Raw genomic sequence first — 19,314 nt, 5'->3', positions numbered from 1 at the left:
CACACCGATTCTAAAATCCATCGACATTACCTCAGATGCTTTGATTTTCGTTCCATGAGTATTTCACCGCGAGTTTAAGTCAGAAAATCAGAGAAAAATCGTTTATTTACTCGATGAAACCTACCAGCTGACTGGCTGAAAAGCCCTTTATTGCATTAGTGATTGAGAAACCTCCGTAGTTGCATTCGTAGTGAATAAAGTGCTTCTAATTTAATAAATAATGTGAAGTCTATTTTTACTCAACCCCCTTAAAATACAAATACATTATTATACTCACAAAAACGGAGTAGGTACTTCAACAAAACACACTGATAACAAAAAATATTAAAATTACATAACAAAATATATAAGACTTCATTTTTAAGAGAGAGCGGTTTTTCAAAACGTCTTTTTTAAAGATTTATAAATAATAAAGATAGTGGAGCAATTATTTTAGGAACGTGGGGAAAACTTCAGTAGGTCGTTGTAGGGTTCGCAAGGCTTCGATCCTCTGGCTTTTTAATGGAGAAGACGGGTCGTTTTCCAGAGTACCTGTTTGCGAAGATGGGCCCCGTGGAAGGAGGAGGGGCGCAGGTCACGGGGGCCTCGGGGGCGCGGCGGGAGCTCTCGGGACTGCGGCGCGGCCTAAAGGAGAACCTGTTGCTGGTCGTCACGCTCTCTGGCGTCATTCTTGGGGTCATTCTTGGTAAGTTTTTATTATTCTATTTTTATTTTTATTGTAATATAAGGAATATAGATACATAAATATTTAACAATATTTCATTTTTGATCATCATTGGATATGTATACCTTATCAGAAAAGAGGAGTTCTTGTGTCTGATAAGAGAGCCACGATTCTTACATAGGTTTTATGTTGTAATATTATTTTCGTATAGAATAAAGATTTTTCAATGCAATGTTTAATTTAAGTTTTTTTTATTTCATTTATTTGTTCTGATTGGTTGACAATACAGGGCAGTTCAGAAGGGAGATTATTGTAGTTTTTTATGACTTGGTAAATATAATGGTTTTGCATTTGTGTTGTTTTAGAATTTGGTGTAATAAATTGATTTTTATCTCTCATTAGTTTGTAAAATTCTTGGTATTCTTTTTTATTTTTTTCTTTGCACATTTTTACAATGGAAGCTTGCTGAAATATGTCATTGACATTTGGTACTGGAAACGATTTAAATAGTGACTCTGTTGAGAAGGTAGATTTTTTTTTAAGTAATACTTTGATGATGATTCTTTGTGAAACTTTTACAGAGTTTAGATTGTTTTTATAGGATCCTTTATTATTTTATATATTCAGATAATATTTGTGAAGAGTTATGATCTCAAAAAATATATATATATTAAAAGCACCACATTGTATTTGGCTGGAGTAACTCTTAATTCATTCAGTAAATAAATTAAATTTATTGTGTTTTCAACATCTTATTCAAATATCTTTGTGCAGTTTTCTAATGCAGAATCGCGCCAAATATTTTACTTCAGTCGCATCATTCCAAATATTCCTCTGATCGTTTTTTTTATGATAAGTAAAAGAAATTTAACTAAAATGTATTTTTATACAGGTACTTAAGAACATATCTGTATTTATTTTTATATTATGGGCGCTACCAGTGGAACTATGATGCCACTATGATTTCCATACTCTTATGCGCTATGTATTTTTCAGCAAAATTTAATTTTGGATTTTCGGTCAAAATACTAAACCAATTTTAATAGTTAAAAAAAACAGAATGCGCGAAAAATATCTATTACAGATGTGAGCAATTTTATTTATTTGTTTTTTAAATTATAAAATTTTAGTTCAATTTTTTTTTTCGTGATTTTAGAGACAACTTTGGCAATTTTTGCTAATTTATGGAGGGTAATTATAAAAAAAAAACTTCAAAAATAAGTATAATTCGGTAATACCCATTTGTTTATCGAAAATATGACACTACTAGCGCAGACCCGTGAAAAATCTTTTTTTTTTTAATCTTATGCTGACTATCACACTACAAAATATTTAAGAACGGCGTCATAAATTCATTATAATTTAATAAAAAATAAAATAATGTATTTGACGCCAATTTTATAATACATCCTCTAACAACAATTTGTGAACGTCTTAAATATTTAAACTATGTTTTGATGCCAGGAACAGATTTGTAAAACTTCCCTTAATTTCTTAGATTTTAAAATGTAAGCAACCAAAATTATATTATTTAAATTTGTTAAAAGTGTGAAGCGAAAAATGTTAGGAGATGTGATCAGTTTACCGGCTTTACTACTACTGTACCTCCAGTAACATACCTACCTACATGTAGGTAGTTAGGTTAGGTTAGGTGGTAGTTATTTTTATAATGAATAATCCACTCTTTCCGAAATGAAAGGCAATTCAGTGAACACATTTGATATCCTAGTTATTCCAACGGGTCTATTTTTAACATGCAGTACCGACGACTATCAATTGAACTGAACAAATTAATTTGATTAAAAGTGTATCCAAAGCGGGAAACAAATAATAGAACCTAATCAACATTACACCATGCATAAATTGAATGAATTATTGATATGATTAATAATTTCACCGGAGACCAAAATTTCATTTAATTTTTTTACTTCAAATAATGTGAGGAATCACTGGTTAAATTAAGTAAAGTACGTCCGTTAACACCCTGTATAATAGTTGCATAACATAATTTGTATAAAATAAACATCCAGGGCTTTTAAAACGCGACGGTGACACCGCGGCTAAAAAATATTAATTTGAAGCGATGAGAAACATATCTTGTTAAAGTATGAAACTACTAAGTTAGCTTTGTAATTAGTCAAGGATTTAAAAGCGCGGCAACTTCTGAAACAATTACAATAAATGTTTTCAACTATCTTTTCAAATTGGCCACATTTTGGACAGCGGACGCTCGAGAGTTTTTCAAATTGGCCAAAATGAGGACAAAAACTCTGTAGTGGTTGGCTATATTATCATATTCGCTGATAATTGTGGCCATCTTAATAAATAAGCATACAAGGTTCTTATCTACTTGTAAATTATATTCTTTCAACGATTCGGTTTTATTTGGTAGGTAGCTATAGCTTTTCAGCCTTCATGGTCTGCACGCCACTACTTTTTCGATGGGTATTGTTGAATATTTTACGCAATGGACCATTGGTTTGATAGTAGAGTGCTGCCTTCAAAATATCACTGAAAAAATATCAGCAAAATTCGGAACAACTTCAGATGGACAAAATTGCCAGCGAGTTTGAAAATCGAGATTTCAAAGATTTTTGGAACAAGACAAACAAACAGTTTAATGTGCGATGTAAAATCCCGAGTAATATAAATGAAGAGATGAACCCTGTAGCCATTGCTAATATCTTCAAGACGCACTTCTCTATTCTAGCACCAATCACTTTTTCAAATGAAATATCTTCAACCACATATGAAGACATCGATCTCTCGATTACCAAGAACATGGTCATAGCGACAATATGCCATGTTAAAGCCAGAAGATCAGCAGGACATGATGTATTAAGAATTGAGCACGTCAAACACGCTAGGGGAGCCATTGTGCGACTACTGGTGACGTTGTTCACCGTCATGATAAAAAATTGATATTTGTTTAAGGACATGACAAAAACCGTAATTGTAACTATTATAAAGTCTAAATCACATTACCGTGCAAGAAAATTACCGTTCGATATCCATTGCTACAACTTTTGCTCGAATATTTGAATGCGAGATACTAGATCACAACTACAGTTACAATCTAATGGAATTTAAGGATAAAGGGAGTGGTCAACAAACTCTTTCTGCATGAAAATAACGTTGGAATACTATAAAAAGAGAAGAACTACAATGCATGCCTGTTTCCTGGACCTCAGCAAGGCCTTCAGCAGAGTTTCTCACCCCTTACGCTGAACTCGAGAAAAAGGGGATTCCGTTAAAGGCCGTACACTATAGACACTTTGCACCAGCAGCAAAAAATATTGCAAAATAGAAAGACGAACTGTCTGAACATTTCTACTTGAAAAAAGTGGGGTCGGAGAGGGAGGTTGTATGTGTCCAGTACTATTTAACGTATATATGGATGATCTCATTCACAGACTAAAAATGCTGGGTTAGGCTTCTACATCACAAAACACTGTGCAAATAATGTTAATCACGCAGATGCCATGGTTTTGAAAAATGCCAACGAAAAGGGGCTACGAATACTGTTGGTCATCAGATACGGACATGGTCCGAAAAGCATTCCACCAGCTTTCCTGAACAGCGAGCTTCTAAAAGTGGTAGAGGAAACAAGGTATTTGGGCCACATCATCAATAATAAGCTGACGGACGACGATGATATCGATCGGCAAAGACGAGCACTCAGCATAAAGTCGAATATGCCCAGTAGAAGGTTCGGGCTTTGCAGCCGACGTAGAAAAGTAATGTTATTCCTTACATTGTGTACGTCCTTTTATTTGTGTGAGCTCTGGGCCAACTTTCAGAAGAGCGGCATAGAAAGGATATGCGTACAGTATAACAACGCCTACCGCACAATGTTTGGCCTTCCCAGATACTGCAGTGAACACTCACGGAGGGTGAGGGTTTTTCAGCCCTTATCCTTAGTCCGGGTAGCAGGTTTAAGTGAGAAGGTAGACAACTCCAAAAATTCCAATATCTTGGAATCCCGCCAGAGTCCAGAATCAAGCATCGCAGCACACTGGAGGAAGGTGTTGGCCCCGTCAATCTAATGTTTAATATGTCCTTATTGTGGAACCCCGCCGGAGTCCAGAATCAAGCATCGTAGCACACTGGAGGAAGGTGTTGGCCCCGTCAATGTAATGTTTAATATGTCCTTATCGTGGAATCCCACCAGAGTCTAGAATCAAGCATCGCAGCACACTGTAGGAAGTTGTTGGCCCCGTCAATCTAATGTTTAATATGTCCTTATTGTGGAACCCCGCCGGAGTCCAGAATCAAGCATTGCAGCACACTGGAAAAAGGTGTTGGCCCCTTCAATCTAATATTTAACGTCTTAAAAAAAAGTTAGTTCCTATCATTGTGGATAATCGTTACATTATTGTAATATTATAGTAATATTTTTGTATATGTTTTATGGGATATATGGGATTGCACAAACCTCCCCACATTCCGGAATGAACTCATTATTGTTATTATTATTATTAATAGGTATACATACTTCATGTTTGTTTCATAAATATTAGAAATCTAAGGCGTCAATATTTTTGACGAGTTTTCAAACTGCAGCAATTTTTTTGAATTTATCTTTACAGCCGGTTGAACAGCAATATAAATTTCTAAAAACCCACCTAGGCTACAACAGCCTACAGCTGACAAAAGACAATTAAATTGGAATAATATTTATTCATGGCTTTTATAACTACCATATGGTTCAAGATCACAGACATAGGAATTAATAGACGAGAAGATAATGGCGAGGGGTAAAATCAACTGTTGAAGAACGAAGGGGGTAAAGCTGACTGTGATACGTCAATAAATCAATCTGACAGTAAATAAGCATCTCGCATTATAATATCACCATTTAGTTCTTAAAAGTAAAATCTGCTTTTGAATGAATAGACATTTTTACATGGGAGCGCAAATTACTCGCCACGTTATGAACTAATTTGCGAATTCCAAATTCGGCAAAGTAAATTTCTTCTGTTTGCAGAGTCGTAGTTAGTTTCAGAGTATTTAGTTAAGACACTTTTACAAATGTTTCATAATTTACTTACCCCAGTAAACAACGATGAGCACACTTGAGAATCGCTACATTGTGATGTGATAGTATATGTTTCTAAAACTGATCCATATAATACGGTGTGAATAAGCTTAAAATAAAGTAAAATAATGCTTACTTATGGAATGTAATACGACAATTGGGTTTATTCTCTTTTTCACATCTATTTTTACAAGTTTTCATATCACAAGTCAACATTTTGCCGTGTTATTTCGTAAAATGAACCGATGATGCCTCGACCATAGTTCGCACAAGAATGATGACGTCACGTTTTCAAATTTCACTTGAGGCCATACGCGAGCCCAGCCGGCTCCAATGGAACCGGTATGGGGAGTGGGGATAATACGCTTTTAATCACTTAGGGCAGGTCTACTAATATTCATATGTCTATGTTCAAGATCGTAAATCAAGATTTGTTTACAAATTCGATAAAACTAACAACTTGCGCGTAAGCTAAAATCGTGTCACCGTCTTATCAAATTTTAAAATTCAAACCAAACAAAAAATCTACCTCCTCTTCCCCCAAGGTTTTTGTTTGCTCCCCCTCTTCCCTCTTGTATGTATCCTATGCACTTTAATTCTGTAACAAGTGAAATGTTGCTTGAAATGATCTGTTTGGTGATCAAATCTGAATAGACAGGTACTTCCCCACCTTCCTCTCCCCATCTCCTTCCCCACCCCGTTACCTTCAGCCTCACAACACACCCCAATTGGAGATGCCATAGTCTCACTGACCGTTGGGACTGCGGTTTCACAAAAAAATTAAAATATGTTAATTTTTAGGACAGATGCTTTCCCTTTCCTACCCTTATTGTTTTTCACTTAAAAATAATAAAATATTTTTATTTCCCAGGTTTCACACTGCGGCTCCTTGATCTCTCCCCCAACGCCATAATGCTCATATCCTACCCCGGTGAGCTCTTCATGCGTGTCCTGAAGCTGATGATCCTCCCTCTCATAGTGGCCAGCCTGATTGCCGGCTCGGCTAGCCTTAACGCCAAGATGAACGGGAAAATCGCTGTCCGGACACTGATCTATTTCATCCTCACCTCCATGTTCAACGCTTTCCTGGGCATCTGTCTGGTGGTAGCGATCCATCCAGGAGACCCTGGGCTCAAAGAGGCCATGCATGTCAAACAGACAGAGAACACCAGGAATGTGAATATTATGGATAGCCTGCTAGACTTAGGAAGGTAAATAGTATGATAATTTTCACAATCAGATCCAAAATTTTTTAAAGAAAGTAAAAATTCCCGGATTACGAATAACCTGACAATATTTTAAAATCTCCTACTACCACCACAATAAGCGGAAAATGTTGATTGTGTTGTGATGGAGGACTTAGCCAGCCGAGGAATTGAATACACTACGCCTGGGTTGCACTCAAACGCGATGTCAACTCGGCCACCGACCGGTCAATGCATTGATTGGACTGGCTGACCCCCGATACAAGCACATCGAAAACGGTTTCATCAATACAATTTAGAATATTTAGTCGACGTGAACTATTTTTTGTTCATTAGCGATATGGAGTCGAGTTCGGGAACGATGACGAGTTTCCGATATTATCGATAAAAGCTTCACCGACGTGCTAAGAGCATGGTATTGCGAATATTATGGACATCCATCTGTACTTGGTATTGCCAAATTATTAATATTTTAATGTGGGACAGTGTAGGCACTCTAAAAAATATGCAATTTGTCTCTGTTTGTTTATTCACCTGGAGACCAGAAGGAAAAATCAACAGTAAGACCATAACATAGATGTGATTGATATAGTAACAAATTATTAAGATGCAGAGTGCTAAAATTGTAGACCCTGGCCCAAAATAAGAAACACTAGAAAGAAGAGAAGTACACCTTTATCCAGCAAAGAATGGATCAAAAAGATTAAAAAAAAATAGTAATGTATTTTTATTTTGTTCATCCGATGGACATTGTCTCAAAATACTGAAAAATTTCCTGCTCTTTGATTCCATTGTAAATCCAACAACTTACTCCAGTGCTTACCCTACTTCTCCCTCAAATTTCATTGCAAATTTCTCACATTGTGATAATGATATATTTCAGAAATATAGTCCCGGACAATCTGTTCCAGGCAGCCTTCCAGCAGGCGCATAGCGTGCGCGTCCCTCTGGAAGACCAAATTGAACCAGTTCTTGACATGAACTCCACCAACCTGACAGCGCAGATGCAGGAGGCGGTGCAAATGGTGACAGTCATTCGATATAGGTGAATAAATACATCATGTAGGTTCATTCACGTAAAAATGTTTTTATAAACTATTACATTATATTAGCACACATTATTTTTAGCCCATTATCAAGAAAACAAAATCATGCTTCTGGGTGACCCCTGTCTTGAAATAATAAAGCCACTAGTCGGTTGTGGCTATTGCTGGAGTTTCTAATGGTATTAATTATTGAACTGCTGCATTTCATAAACAAAGTTGTTCAACAAGTATGTCTCTATAAATAAGGCATATGTAAATAAAATTATTAACATGTTTTACTAGTCCGAAAACAAAATATGAATAAAATATAGTAGCGAACAAAAAACCTTAACGGATGATCTGACAACCTTACTTGGTAATAATGCTGCTACTGGCATTACAAAGTGTATTTATAAGATGCTATTTGCAGAAACCCTTGTCTTCATATAACAAAGATTATAATATAATTATTGTGCTCCAATGCCATTTTACATTATTCGTGCATAGTTTTGTGAGATGAAAATCACTGTTCACTTTATCAATATACATATGTGGGTTCCATGAAACATCAGAACACTTTTTTAAAGTTATATAAAGTCAAAGTGATGAAAAAATTTGCCTAAAAACATAACCTAAACTAGCTAATCTAGTTTTTTGTTTTTATTTCATCACTTTTCAATAGTTTTACTCACTGTCCAGTTACCATTATACTATGTATAGATTCATTACTATTGGAACTGTGCAGAATTCAAGCCTTGAATTTTGAAATTTGAATTTAATTTCATTAATTACTGAATAATTCATTAAATTTTTCTACCACGTGCAGCATTCTAAATGCCGAATTACACCTCGGCCGAATCACTTACTTTGTCACTTGGCCAAGCAACTTATTGGAGAGTAGAGAACAGTGGGCGAGTCAGTTTAGTTGAGATTAGTTTAGAGCTGTTAACATGGTTTCGCAATGGAGGGCAAAAGAAAAATTAAGATATTTAATTACAACAGCAAATGTGAAACATTTAAAATTAAAAATTTGAATTTTCTTTCTTTCACTGGCTGACTCAGCTGATCGAACTGAGTGGAATGTGCCAAGTTGAGTATGCAGGTAGAGGGAGTACTTACTCAACAGAGTCATTGGGCCTTGCTTATATCCACTGTCTCACCATCACTGTGATCAATGCTGACTGTACTGATCACATCAGCCAAGCATTCAGTCGCAAGCACTGTCTCGGCCGAGCACTCGGCAGGTGTAATTCAAGCATTACTGATGGCAAATAATTTTTTTCATAAGCAAAATAGTTTATTATATTACATTTCCTTAAATTTTGACCCCTTTAATGTTTATATGATAAAATGTTTTATAATGCATAACATTATGACTTCGAAAGTTATTTTAACAGACTGAGTAGCAATCGACACACAGATTTGTCTTATTTGTGAAAGATACCAACCTAAAATAACCTAAAGTATAATAAAAACATGACCCAACATGTTATCTCAGTCTTGTTGGGTTCCAAATAACCTTTTGAAGATTTCATTATCAACACATAACCAAATGTTTTTTCATTTTATGAATTTATTGTTTACAGATCTGGCACCAACACTCTGGGCATCGTCTTTTTCTGTCTAGTATTTGGGACGGTTCTGGGAACGGTTGGCCAAAAGGGTCAAGTGGTGATAGACTTCTTCTCGGCCGTGTTTGAGGTCATTATGAAGATGGTAACCGCGGCCATGTGGCTCACTCCCATTGGCATCAGCAGCGTTATAGCAGGCAAGATTCTGGGAGTCAAAAGCCTCGGTAAATACACCACCTTAAAAAAAAAAATCTATTAAAACAACTATGTATTCAGAAAAATTCTTGGCATGCCCCGACACATTAAGGTATTTAACTCCTTTCTCCAGCTGGCTTAGAGTCCCTTTCAATAATCTGAGGTTAAATGTATTTAATATATTAAATATTATGTATTACGGTTCTGAATATTGCATATGTATAATAATTGTTTATTTTTCCAGGTCTCGTAATGTCTCAACTTGGGTGGTTCATTGCGACGGTAGCGATTGGGGTATTTTTCTATCAACTCATTATAATGCAGTTGATTTACTTTGTGTTTGTGAGGAAAAATCCATACAAATTTTATTGGGGACTCATACAAGCTACTCTCACTGCATGCGCCACTGCTTCAACGTAAGTCCCTTTTAATAAAAATAACACCTATCAATTATTAGGTATATTAGAATAATATTATGCATCATTTTCTGTAAATGGATCTAGAGAAATTAAAATAATTACTTAAACATGTTATTAATTAGACTTTATTGTGAGCTTTTGGTACGTACCAAACTAATCGCCCACTAAGAAAAATACCTCTAAAGATGAGCCAAAGATACGAGTGATGTTGAAGTGCGGAAAGTCCTGTGCAAATGCCTCGGGTTCTATAAACCTGCCTGCAACCCCCAACCCTATAACCATAATATAATAATAAGATTAAAATATTCACTCTTGTTTTCTATTACAGGGCTGCAGCATTGCCTGTAACATTTCGTTGCATGACAGAAAAGCTACGGGTGGACCCTCGAGTGACCAGATTTGTTCTCCCCATCGGATGCAACATCAACATGGATGGCACAGCTCTCTTTGTAGCTGTAGCCAGCATTTTCATAGCTCAAATGAACAACATCCATCTTGGATTTGGAGAACTTTGTACTGTTTTGTAAGTTTACAGTACTTTTTATATTGGTACATAACTTTTCGTTTTCCAATCTCTAAATATTGACGAAAACCTGTATGTTGAAACATAAGTATGCTCACAGAATGCCAGCATGTAATTCAAACTTCTCAAATTAATTAGTTTTTGTACATTTTATGTTAAATTTTAGAGTCCAAAGAACAAATTTAATAGTGATGGGGAGTACCTACATGGAATGGAATTAATAAATTTAAAAAAAACTTCAGATACAAGATATGCTTTGCATTGTACTTCAATCATCCCCCAGTCAATACTATACAAATTCGTTTCTCCTCTAAACAAAATGCTATTTCAATTATTTTTATATTGCTGCATCTATATACACTTTTCACTCTTCTTTAGCTTTATCTAAACATTCAAGGTTATTCAATCATCTACATATTTAGCTTTTCAGACTTGCCACCTATCTGAAATCACATTATTTATTGCAATGTTTTCTTTATTTAGTTTAACGTCAACAGCTGCGGCGGTGTCATCAGCCAGCGTACCGAGTGCAGCACTGGTGCTATTACTTGTTGTTCTGACTGCAATAGACACTCCAGCTCAGGACGTTTCTCTTCTCTTCGCCATTGACTGGTTTGTGTAAGTTGACTAGTATAATTAATACTATCTATATAGTACATCTAGTTTGACTCAATAAATGGGAAAATTTCTATTAACTTATCACATTCTAAAAGGAATAAAAACATGTATCAGTTTGTTTCCTGATAGCTGAAAAAGGCATTACAAACTGAAAAATATAATTGTTTTCAGAGACCGGATAAGAACTACCAACAACATGCTTGGAGATTGCTATGCGGCTGCCGTCGTGGAGCAGCTCTCTAAAAAGGAACTGATGGCATGCGATTCCGCTTCTCTTTATCCGGTAAGGTCCAGAAAATTATCAGTGTAAAATTGATGTGAATGACCTAATATTATTTATGAGAATAAGCTGTATTTTTATTAGGTTACTAGCTGCACCCCACAATGCGTTACTGTCGCTCAGTCTGTCGGTGCAGGTAGAGACACAATAGTGCGTGTTGATTTTACGTTCAACAGATGTTGCTGTTTTTCATAAAAAGCATGTTTGTCCAACAGATGGTTCAATTTTTTTTTAAAACATGTTTGACCAACAGATGGCGCTGTTTATCAGAAAAGCAAATTTTTATTGGTCACAGGTGACATCCATATAATATAGATATATAAAAACATGTGCGTATTTGAATGCAAGTTGTGTCATAATTTCAAAGCAATCGGTGAAGAATTTTCGGAGATTTAAGATTTTGAACAAACAAACATTTATATAGATAAATAAATAGAAGATAGATTATTCAGACACGAAAACTTTGGTAACCATATTAGGTCAAGATTTTTGGAAAATATTAATATTAGGTCTCTAGAACATTCTAGAGATTGAAACAAATTCATTTCATCAGTAGTTCTTACCTGATTACCTACAAAATATTTATTGTTCAGTACCTACTTGGTTACTGAATAGGTATATAAATTTATGGTAAGTCTATTTTTTTTGATTAGGTACTTAGTTTCCTACCATGTCAGAAATGATTACTTTCAACAAATAATTAAATAAAAATGACCCACAAAGTGTGTAATTCCAAAAAACAAAAATATTCCAAGTCATTTTTCAGGATGCCAAAAAACGTTGACAGAATAGTCGGTGAAATATACAATATTAGTTTGTTAAATCCTAGCAAACAAGTGTTCTTCCTTACATAAAAGGTTACATCCACAAAATAAGAAATTGTAAATAATTTCTCACAATTATATTCGCTCGAGCGATTTTTGGCATACTACGGCAAGTTTGCAAAATCGTTTTGAGCGATAGCTTAAAATTTAAAATTTCTTTATTTTTGCACCTAGAAATATGGGATAAGCAACGAAATCTAGGTGGATTCATTGACAAAGTAAATAGCTGCTTTCACATTTTTTTATATATGAGCAGTAAGATCATACATGGGTTACGTAATTTTAATTTTTTCTGATTTCTATAATTTATTAACGTAAAATAAAGAATATATTTCACATAAAATTCATTAAAATATTTGACAGGAAAACCATGGTGCACTATGGAGGTTCTAGTGTAACATGGTGCCACTTTGAATAGAAAATAATTAATTTAACTATTGTGCCATCAGAATTTTTTTTTTTTTATATTTACTCCACACAGGAGGCCCTGAAGAAAATAATTTCCCTCAGGGCCTATGTCATCTTTGGGGATGCTGTGTGGAGGGTCTTTTTGTGGAGAGGAAGGAGTGAACATGGGTCTTGAAGAGTCCCATGTTGTAGGAGGGAGGAAACACAGAGGCCGGCAGTTCGTTCCACAGCCGAGCTGTTGAACTTAAGAACGAATCGTAGAAGCGACCCGTTCTCATGTGACAAGTGTCAACTGTGTACAAATGTTGGGCGCGCGTTTGGCGTGTATCCCGACTACGCACCGGTGCCGAAGGGATCAATGACGCTAGTTCCTCAGAGCATCTTCCATTGTAATACCGATAGAACAAGGACAGCATACCTACCTGACGCCTGTGCTCTAAAGATTGCAGTCCGTTTGTTAAGATTGGGGAATCTATCAAACGGACCGCCCGTTTCTGCACAGAGTCAAGGGTTTTTTTCAGGAATTTTGGGGCTCCAGACCAGAGATGGCTGCCAAATTCGACAGTAGGGCGCACTTGCGATTTGTACAGGGTGAGCAGTTGTGTACTATTAAAGTATCTGCGGGCCCTGTACAGTACGCCCAGCTTCTGAGAGGCCAACTTTACTCTGGCTTCGATGGAGCCCCCGTACCTGAGCTGGTCACTTATAGTTACACCAAGCATATCAATGGAAGGCCTGTTCGGAAGATTGCTTCCGTTGAAGGAGACTAGATTATCATTTGGATCCCTTTTAGACGTAATCAGACAGGATTGGGAATGTATGGGATATGTTAGAAGTTGGAGGTCTTATTAATATCAAGGGGTATTTGATATTATTCCTCCAAGGTCCTATTATTATTTTTGAAAATCTTGATAAAATCATCTGAGAGAGAGAGAAATAATAACATTGATTTCCTGAAAAGAAATATTTTAATAATATATAATATATGTATATTAAATCACATCAGTATTTCTGCAAAACTATAAAATTATATATATTATGACAGTTTTTGAATAGATTTACGCTTTTACCAACTGGTTCCTGAATAATATTTCGTATTATAGTAGTTTTGCACATCTATGAGAGATGTTGCTGCATTGAATTTGATTTCATATTAGATGAATATTCTACATTCCCTGCCTCTTTCTACTCTAATATCATAATCTGAGTTCATACATTTGAAATGGTAATGATTTTGATGATGCATAATAAATCTTTTCTCTTTCAGGATGAAGTCAGTGGGCAACTACTGCGGGTGAACTCAGATATCGAAGGAGGTTGTGAAGTTAAGGACGCTCCTAGTCCAGATACTGTCACCGTTGAAATGAGTTTACATTCCCAAGAACCTTTCACAAATGGAGTAAAGAAAATCTGAATAAAATGTCAGTGTTTCCTTTTTATTCGTCACTATAGAAAAATGATATCACTAAGCTAGCAGTATTAAAATATTTAGAATATAGTTTTGTATGTTTGCAGCATAATGCATGGATGATGCAATAAGAATCTAATGCATCATAATCGGAGGTACAAGCGTATAGTAACCGCAATACTCTTTAAAAATTGAAAGCCTTTATCAATATGTGTAAATTATTTAAGCAATAATTGTATCATTAGAGCACCCGCAGACAGGAGACTTTAGTCTCGGCTGTTAATTAATTAATTTACTGGACAGTTTGTATAGCGTCGCTTTTGTGAAATATCACCTCAGGGGCGCTTTACAGCTGATGCAGGTTTTACAAAAAATATACATATTACAAAAATAGAGTGAAGTTAAGTTAAGTAAAATGCAGAACAGGAACAGGTGACATGAATATTGAAGATGGAGACTCTGCAGCAAGAATCCTAGGTGGTGAAGAAACTGGACCAGCTGCTGCAGCTAGAGTTGCATTGCGACTGCATAAAAATCCATTACCGTATATGGAGGTGTACACATGACCGACGCTACAATAGGGAGACATTTTTTGAATTTGTATGAATTTTAGAATAAATTCCATTTGTCACCGTGACTAAAGTCTCGTCCGCGGGTGCCCTTAATCCCGCGATTACTATATGGATAACCGTAATCGTAATTGCCAAAGTAAGAATTGTTGTATAGTGAGGTAAGTATACTATGACGTCAGTGGTTGAAACCCATATCTATAAATCCATCACATACACCATAACTCAAGGGGAATATCACCAAAAAACTGAAATAAGTAATGATGAACCCAAGATATTTCATAATAAACAATTTGTAAATCGACTTTGGTTTTCTGTGAAAAGAAGTGTTATTATTTGAGCCATGATGGATTCCCTGTACAATATTGAATAGTTTTTAAGATAACTTAAACATCCCACAATAATATGAATTATACACAGACATATGAATATATAGACTAGAAGTTAAAGGTGACAAAAAAAAATTTCTTCTATTTTCAGAGTCGAATATTTTGTTTACGTATTTAGTTAAGACACTTTTATAAGTGTTCATAATTTACTTCCCAGTAACAACGATGCGCACACTTGAGAATCGCTACATTCGACCAATGTTGGCTCGATGTGATAGTATATGTTTCTACAACTGATTCATATTATACGACGTGAATAAGCTTAAAATGATGCTTACATATGGAATGTAATACGACAATTGGGTTTATTCTCTTTTTCACATCTATTTGTACAAGTTTTCATATCACAAGCCACTATTTTGCCGTGTTATTTCATAAAATGCCTCGACCATAGCTCGACGCTAGTTCGAACAAGAATGATGACGTCACATTCTCAAGATTCACGGGAAGCCATACGCGAGCCTAGCCGGCTCCAATGGAACCGGTATGGGGAGTGGGGAATAATACACTTTTAATCACTTAGGGCAGGTCTACTAATATTCATATGTCTATGGAATTATATCACTAGACTATTTTAGTATTAACATTTTGTCTGTTGTATTATTAAAGAACCTATCCAAAAAAATGCAGTAAAACTTAATCATTGTTAATATAGTATTAATATAAAAGTAATGTAATATTTAGAATAATGATATTAATGAATTTAGATGAAAGAAACATATTTTTGTAATGTTTTAATAAAAAAAAACTGATTAATGTGGAATAAACAAAATACTTTGTAAAGCGTCTATCTGAAAATCTGTAACTTACCGCAAGTAAACATTTGAGTAAGTGTAGGTACCTGAGTATGCAGTAGCTATATTCATTACTGCGCCATAAATTATCCTAATGAATAAACTGTTGTGAAAAAATATCTGCAGAATGTTTGCCTCCTGTAAGGAAGCAGATTTCCAGATAGATTGAAGATATGAAGAACATAAGGCGTGTCCAGTATTATTGTGAGAAAAGTTTAGGTAAAAAAGTATTTTATTTTCACTTATAAAATGCTTGAATAGAAATCAGTAATTTATGAATTCTTCAGTCTCCCTTTTTAATGTATACCTACAAGAAGTAAAATAATATACCTACTTCATAGTCAAGGTAATTATCGTAAAAAAAAATTTATCCAAAATAATAATTTCGGTTATCTGTAACTCCGGATCAATGTATAATTTTTGCTTTCAATAAGTTACATTTTCAAAATTTTAGGTGTTTATTTAGAGAATTCAGACAAGCGATAGAGTACCTACCTATAGTATAATATTTTTAACAATTGCCTTTTTAAAAATTGAAACTGATTTGTCGAGAATTAAGGCTATCTGTGATTTTTCATGGGTCTGCGCTGGTTCATAATAAAAATAAATGTGATAAATTGTTGTACTTTATGCATGATTTGATTACATTTAAAATACTCAGTATTAAAGGTGTGTATTGGGATTTAACAATATGAGAGTCGCTAAGGGCCAATAATGATACTGGTGAATATAGTAACAATTGGAAATATGAATAGAAGGGAGGTTTTCAATCCAAACGCAGTACTGACATTTGTCATGGTGTATGGTAGAGATGCATGGAATTGACTGAGAAAGAATTAAAGCAGTTCAGAAATGAAGTCCCTTTGCCATGAAAGTTGTGAAAAAGTGTAAGTATGACATAGATGTGTTTAGTTTAACAATATTTTCTTACTAGCTTTATATAAAACGATCAGACGGGGGGATTATTACATTTTTACCTCTACACATAATACTTTAATTATCATCTAAATATCGGCGCTGCGCTTGCAAAAAGAGATATGTTCCAGATTTCAGCCAAAGTTTTTTTCACCAAAAATTCCAAAAAAATTAATGGCTAAGTGCATAAGATTAACGCACAATACTTATTTAAAAATAACCAGATATATAGAATCAAGAAATTCTACACCTTTGTAACCTGCCATGTACATTGTACAGCCACTATGTTCAGTGGTAATATTTTTCGCCCCTTACCAAAACTTAGAAAACAAATTTTTTTTTACAAAACGGACAGATTTCCGGATGTCCAGAAAACACCCATGATGACAGAAGTGGACAGTGTTCACTCTGCACTGGAGAAACCGTATGTGCCTCCTATATTTATAACATTACTCAACATCATCAAAATGAGGTAAGCTAGGAAAAAAACAAAACCAACCAGCCATATTTAAATAGTTATTTGGATAAGAACTGCCATCCCCACAAGACTCCTAACCGCTCTCAACCGTCAAGAGCAAGTGTGACTATGGCATCCCCAATTGGGGTATGCTGTGAGGGTGTTGTGAGTGGGGAGGAGAAGGAGATAAGAGTACCCGGATATTCAGATTTGGTCACCAAACACAGCTAAAGATACTTCTGAATTGTCATTTTTCATCAGGGCGATACTAAGAGCATATTCCACTACCTAATAATAATGTTTTTGTGACCAATTTTTTTTCATCGATTACTGACGGAAATAAATCTTTTTAAGGGTAAAAATATTTGTGTTTATAAATACTTGACATAAATATTTAAACAATCTTATCCCTTATCAATTAAAATATCTGTCTTTTTTTTTAAATGCTATGTGAAAATAAGGCGCATTCAAATACGACTATGTGCAACAAAAAATCATTTTAACTAAAACATATTAAAACTTATAACAAAAGTATATCTGAATAACAGTGAATTTGAATAAAAAAAGTGGGAAGTTTTTGATTAAAATGTAAAATTTGGTAAAACTCACTGGCCTTGCAAGCGCAGCGGCGACATTTTATAAGTAAATCCAATTCACTATTATATCTACAAAAAGATATTTAATAACACAGCATAGACTGTTTTATACAAGTTTTAATACTTTTGTACCCTAAACAAACTTTTATACCATTTGAAAAAGTTAAAGTTCTGACTGGAGCCAGTGGGACTATAGCATCCCTAATAACATTGAGGAATAGTGATGACATAAGGAAGGGAGAGAAAGGCTAATGATTCTGGTATGACGACTAAACACAGTTAAAATCGTTTTAAGTCGTAATTCAATTCTTAATTATTTTATCAATGGTGATTCTATTTACATCATCACAAAGAATGCTACAAACCACTACCTAAACCATTAAAATCTTTTTCTTTGTCAGTAGTCATGTGTTCCTGATGTTTATACGATAACGATAATGTGCGTCACTTTTGTGTAATTCTTATGAAAATGAACACACATATTATTACGCATAACTCTTGAGGGCACGGTTGGTTCGCGCACAAGTGTGTGTATGTAACGGTGCAGCGGTTAAACAAATTTAATCTGTCCTGTAATTTAATTAAATATCGAAACTAAATACCTTACTGAAACAGTTTCTTTAAATTCCTTTCGCGGAAGAATGGTTATTGATGTGTTTTGAATGTAGAAATTTTTATTTTTATTCAATAAAAATGTTTTGAGGTCTGAAAAATGTCAATTAAAATATGATCTAGTTCTCAATTTTTATCTTGACTTGTGTGGTGTCAATTAAAAATTAAAAATATCTGGTAAAAACTTTTTTTTTTGTATGTCGAAATGCAACGATAGAAGGGAACTTCCATTGGATAATACTATTTTTTCTAAGTTCTTAGTACATGGTACTTTGCTTTTTGAAACCCTGGATAAAACCTACTACACCTCCTTATACTTCATAAGTATCTATATATTTATTTCATAAGTAAATATGATTGCACTGTGAAGGAGGGATAAAGTTACAATTAATGTACAGTTCATGAGCCCTATCTGTTACCAAAATCTTCATTTTAAAAACACTTGGAAAATAATCCAAAGAAAGTTTTTCTTTTTGTTGTCTTCCTCAAATAAATATTCAGCATAACAAAAACTCTAAACACCAATAGTATTATGTATCTTACTTACAGTGTTTTTAATCTAATTATTTGACCAAACGCTACTTCATCTCTAGTTTCAGAATGAAGTCTAACTTTTCCAATATTTGTTAAATTAATAAATTATTGTTATTACGTTGTACGGTGGTGAGTTTCATACCTAGAATTGAACAATAAATTATCAAATTATTATACTGAGCTGTCTACCAACTTTCTTCGTCAATCCTGATTTTATATAAATTTATTTTAAATCCATATTTAGTGATCACATTTGAATACTTTAGATCA

The 19,314-nt window shown here is 34.6% G+C and overlaps 1 protein-coding gene across 2 annotated transcripts in view; it reads left to right on the top strand.

Moving 5' to 3' along the window:
- The window catches only part of Eaat2 (Excitatory amino acid transporter 2), a 40,811-nt gene extending 24,972 nt beyond the window's left edge, over positions 1 to 15,839 (top strand). The window contains exons 2-10 of one of the 2 annotated variants that reach the window (XM_089635365.1): positions 527 to 685; positions 6,574 to 6,913; positions 7,791 to 7,952; positions 9,519 to 9,727; positions 9,943 to 10,114; positions 10,446 to 10,640; positions 11,124 to 11,258; positions 11,430 to 11,541; positions 14,038 to 15,839. In XM_089635365.1, the coding sequence (XP_089491491.1) occupies positions 544 to 685; positions 6,574 to 6,913; positions 7,791 to 7,952; positions 9,519 to 9,727; positions 9,943 to 10,114; positions 10,446 to 10,640; positions 11,124 to 11,258; positions 11,430 to 11,541; positions 14,038 to 14,184 (1,614 nt within the window). In that variant the 5' untranslated portion in view covers positions 527 to 543 and the 3' untranslated portion in view covers positions 14,185 to 15,839. Of the gene's footprint in view, positions 1 to 36; positions 686 to 6,573; positions 6,914 to 7,790; positions 7,953 to 9,518; positions 9,728 to 9,942; positions 10,115 to 10,445; positions 10,641 to 11,123; positions 11,259 to 11,429; positions 11,542 to 14,037 lie in introns of those variants that run through there. The other variant, XM_089635364.1, reaches the window with a different exon arrangement.
- The last annotated feature ends 3,475 nt before the right edge of the window (positions 15,840 to 19,314 follow it).

This window comes from Hesperophylax consimilis, chromosome 9, assembly GCF_061612785.1.
Source record: "Hesperophylax consimilis isolate HC1 chromosome 9, BYU_Hcon_1.0, whole genome shotgun sequence".
Taxonomy (NCBI): domain Eukaryota; kingdom Metazoa; phylum Arthropoda; class Insecta; order Trichoptera; family Limnephilidae; genus Hesperophylax; species Hesperophylax consimilis.
This window is presented reverse-complemented; position numbering and strand designations above follow the sequence as displayed.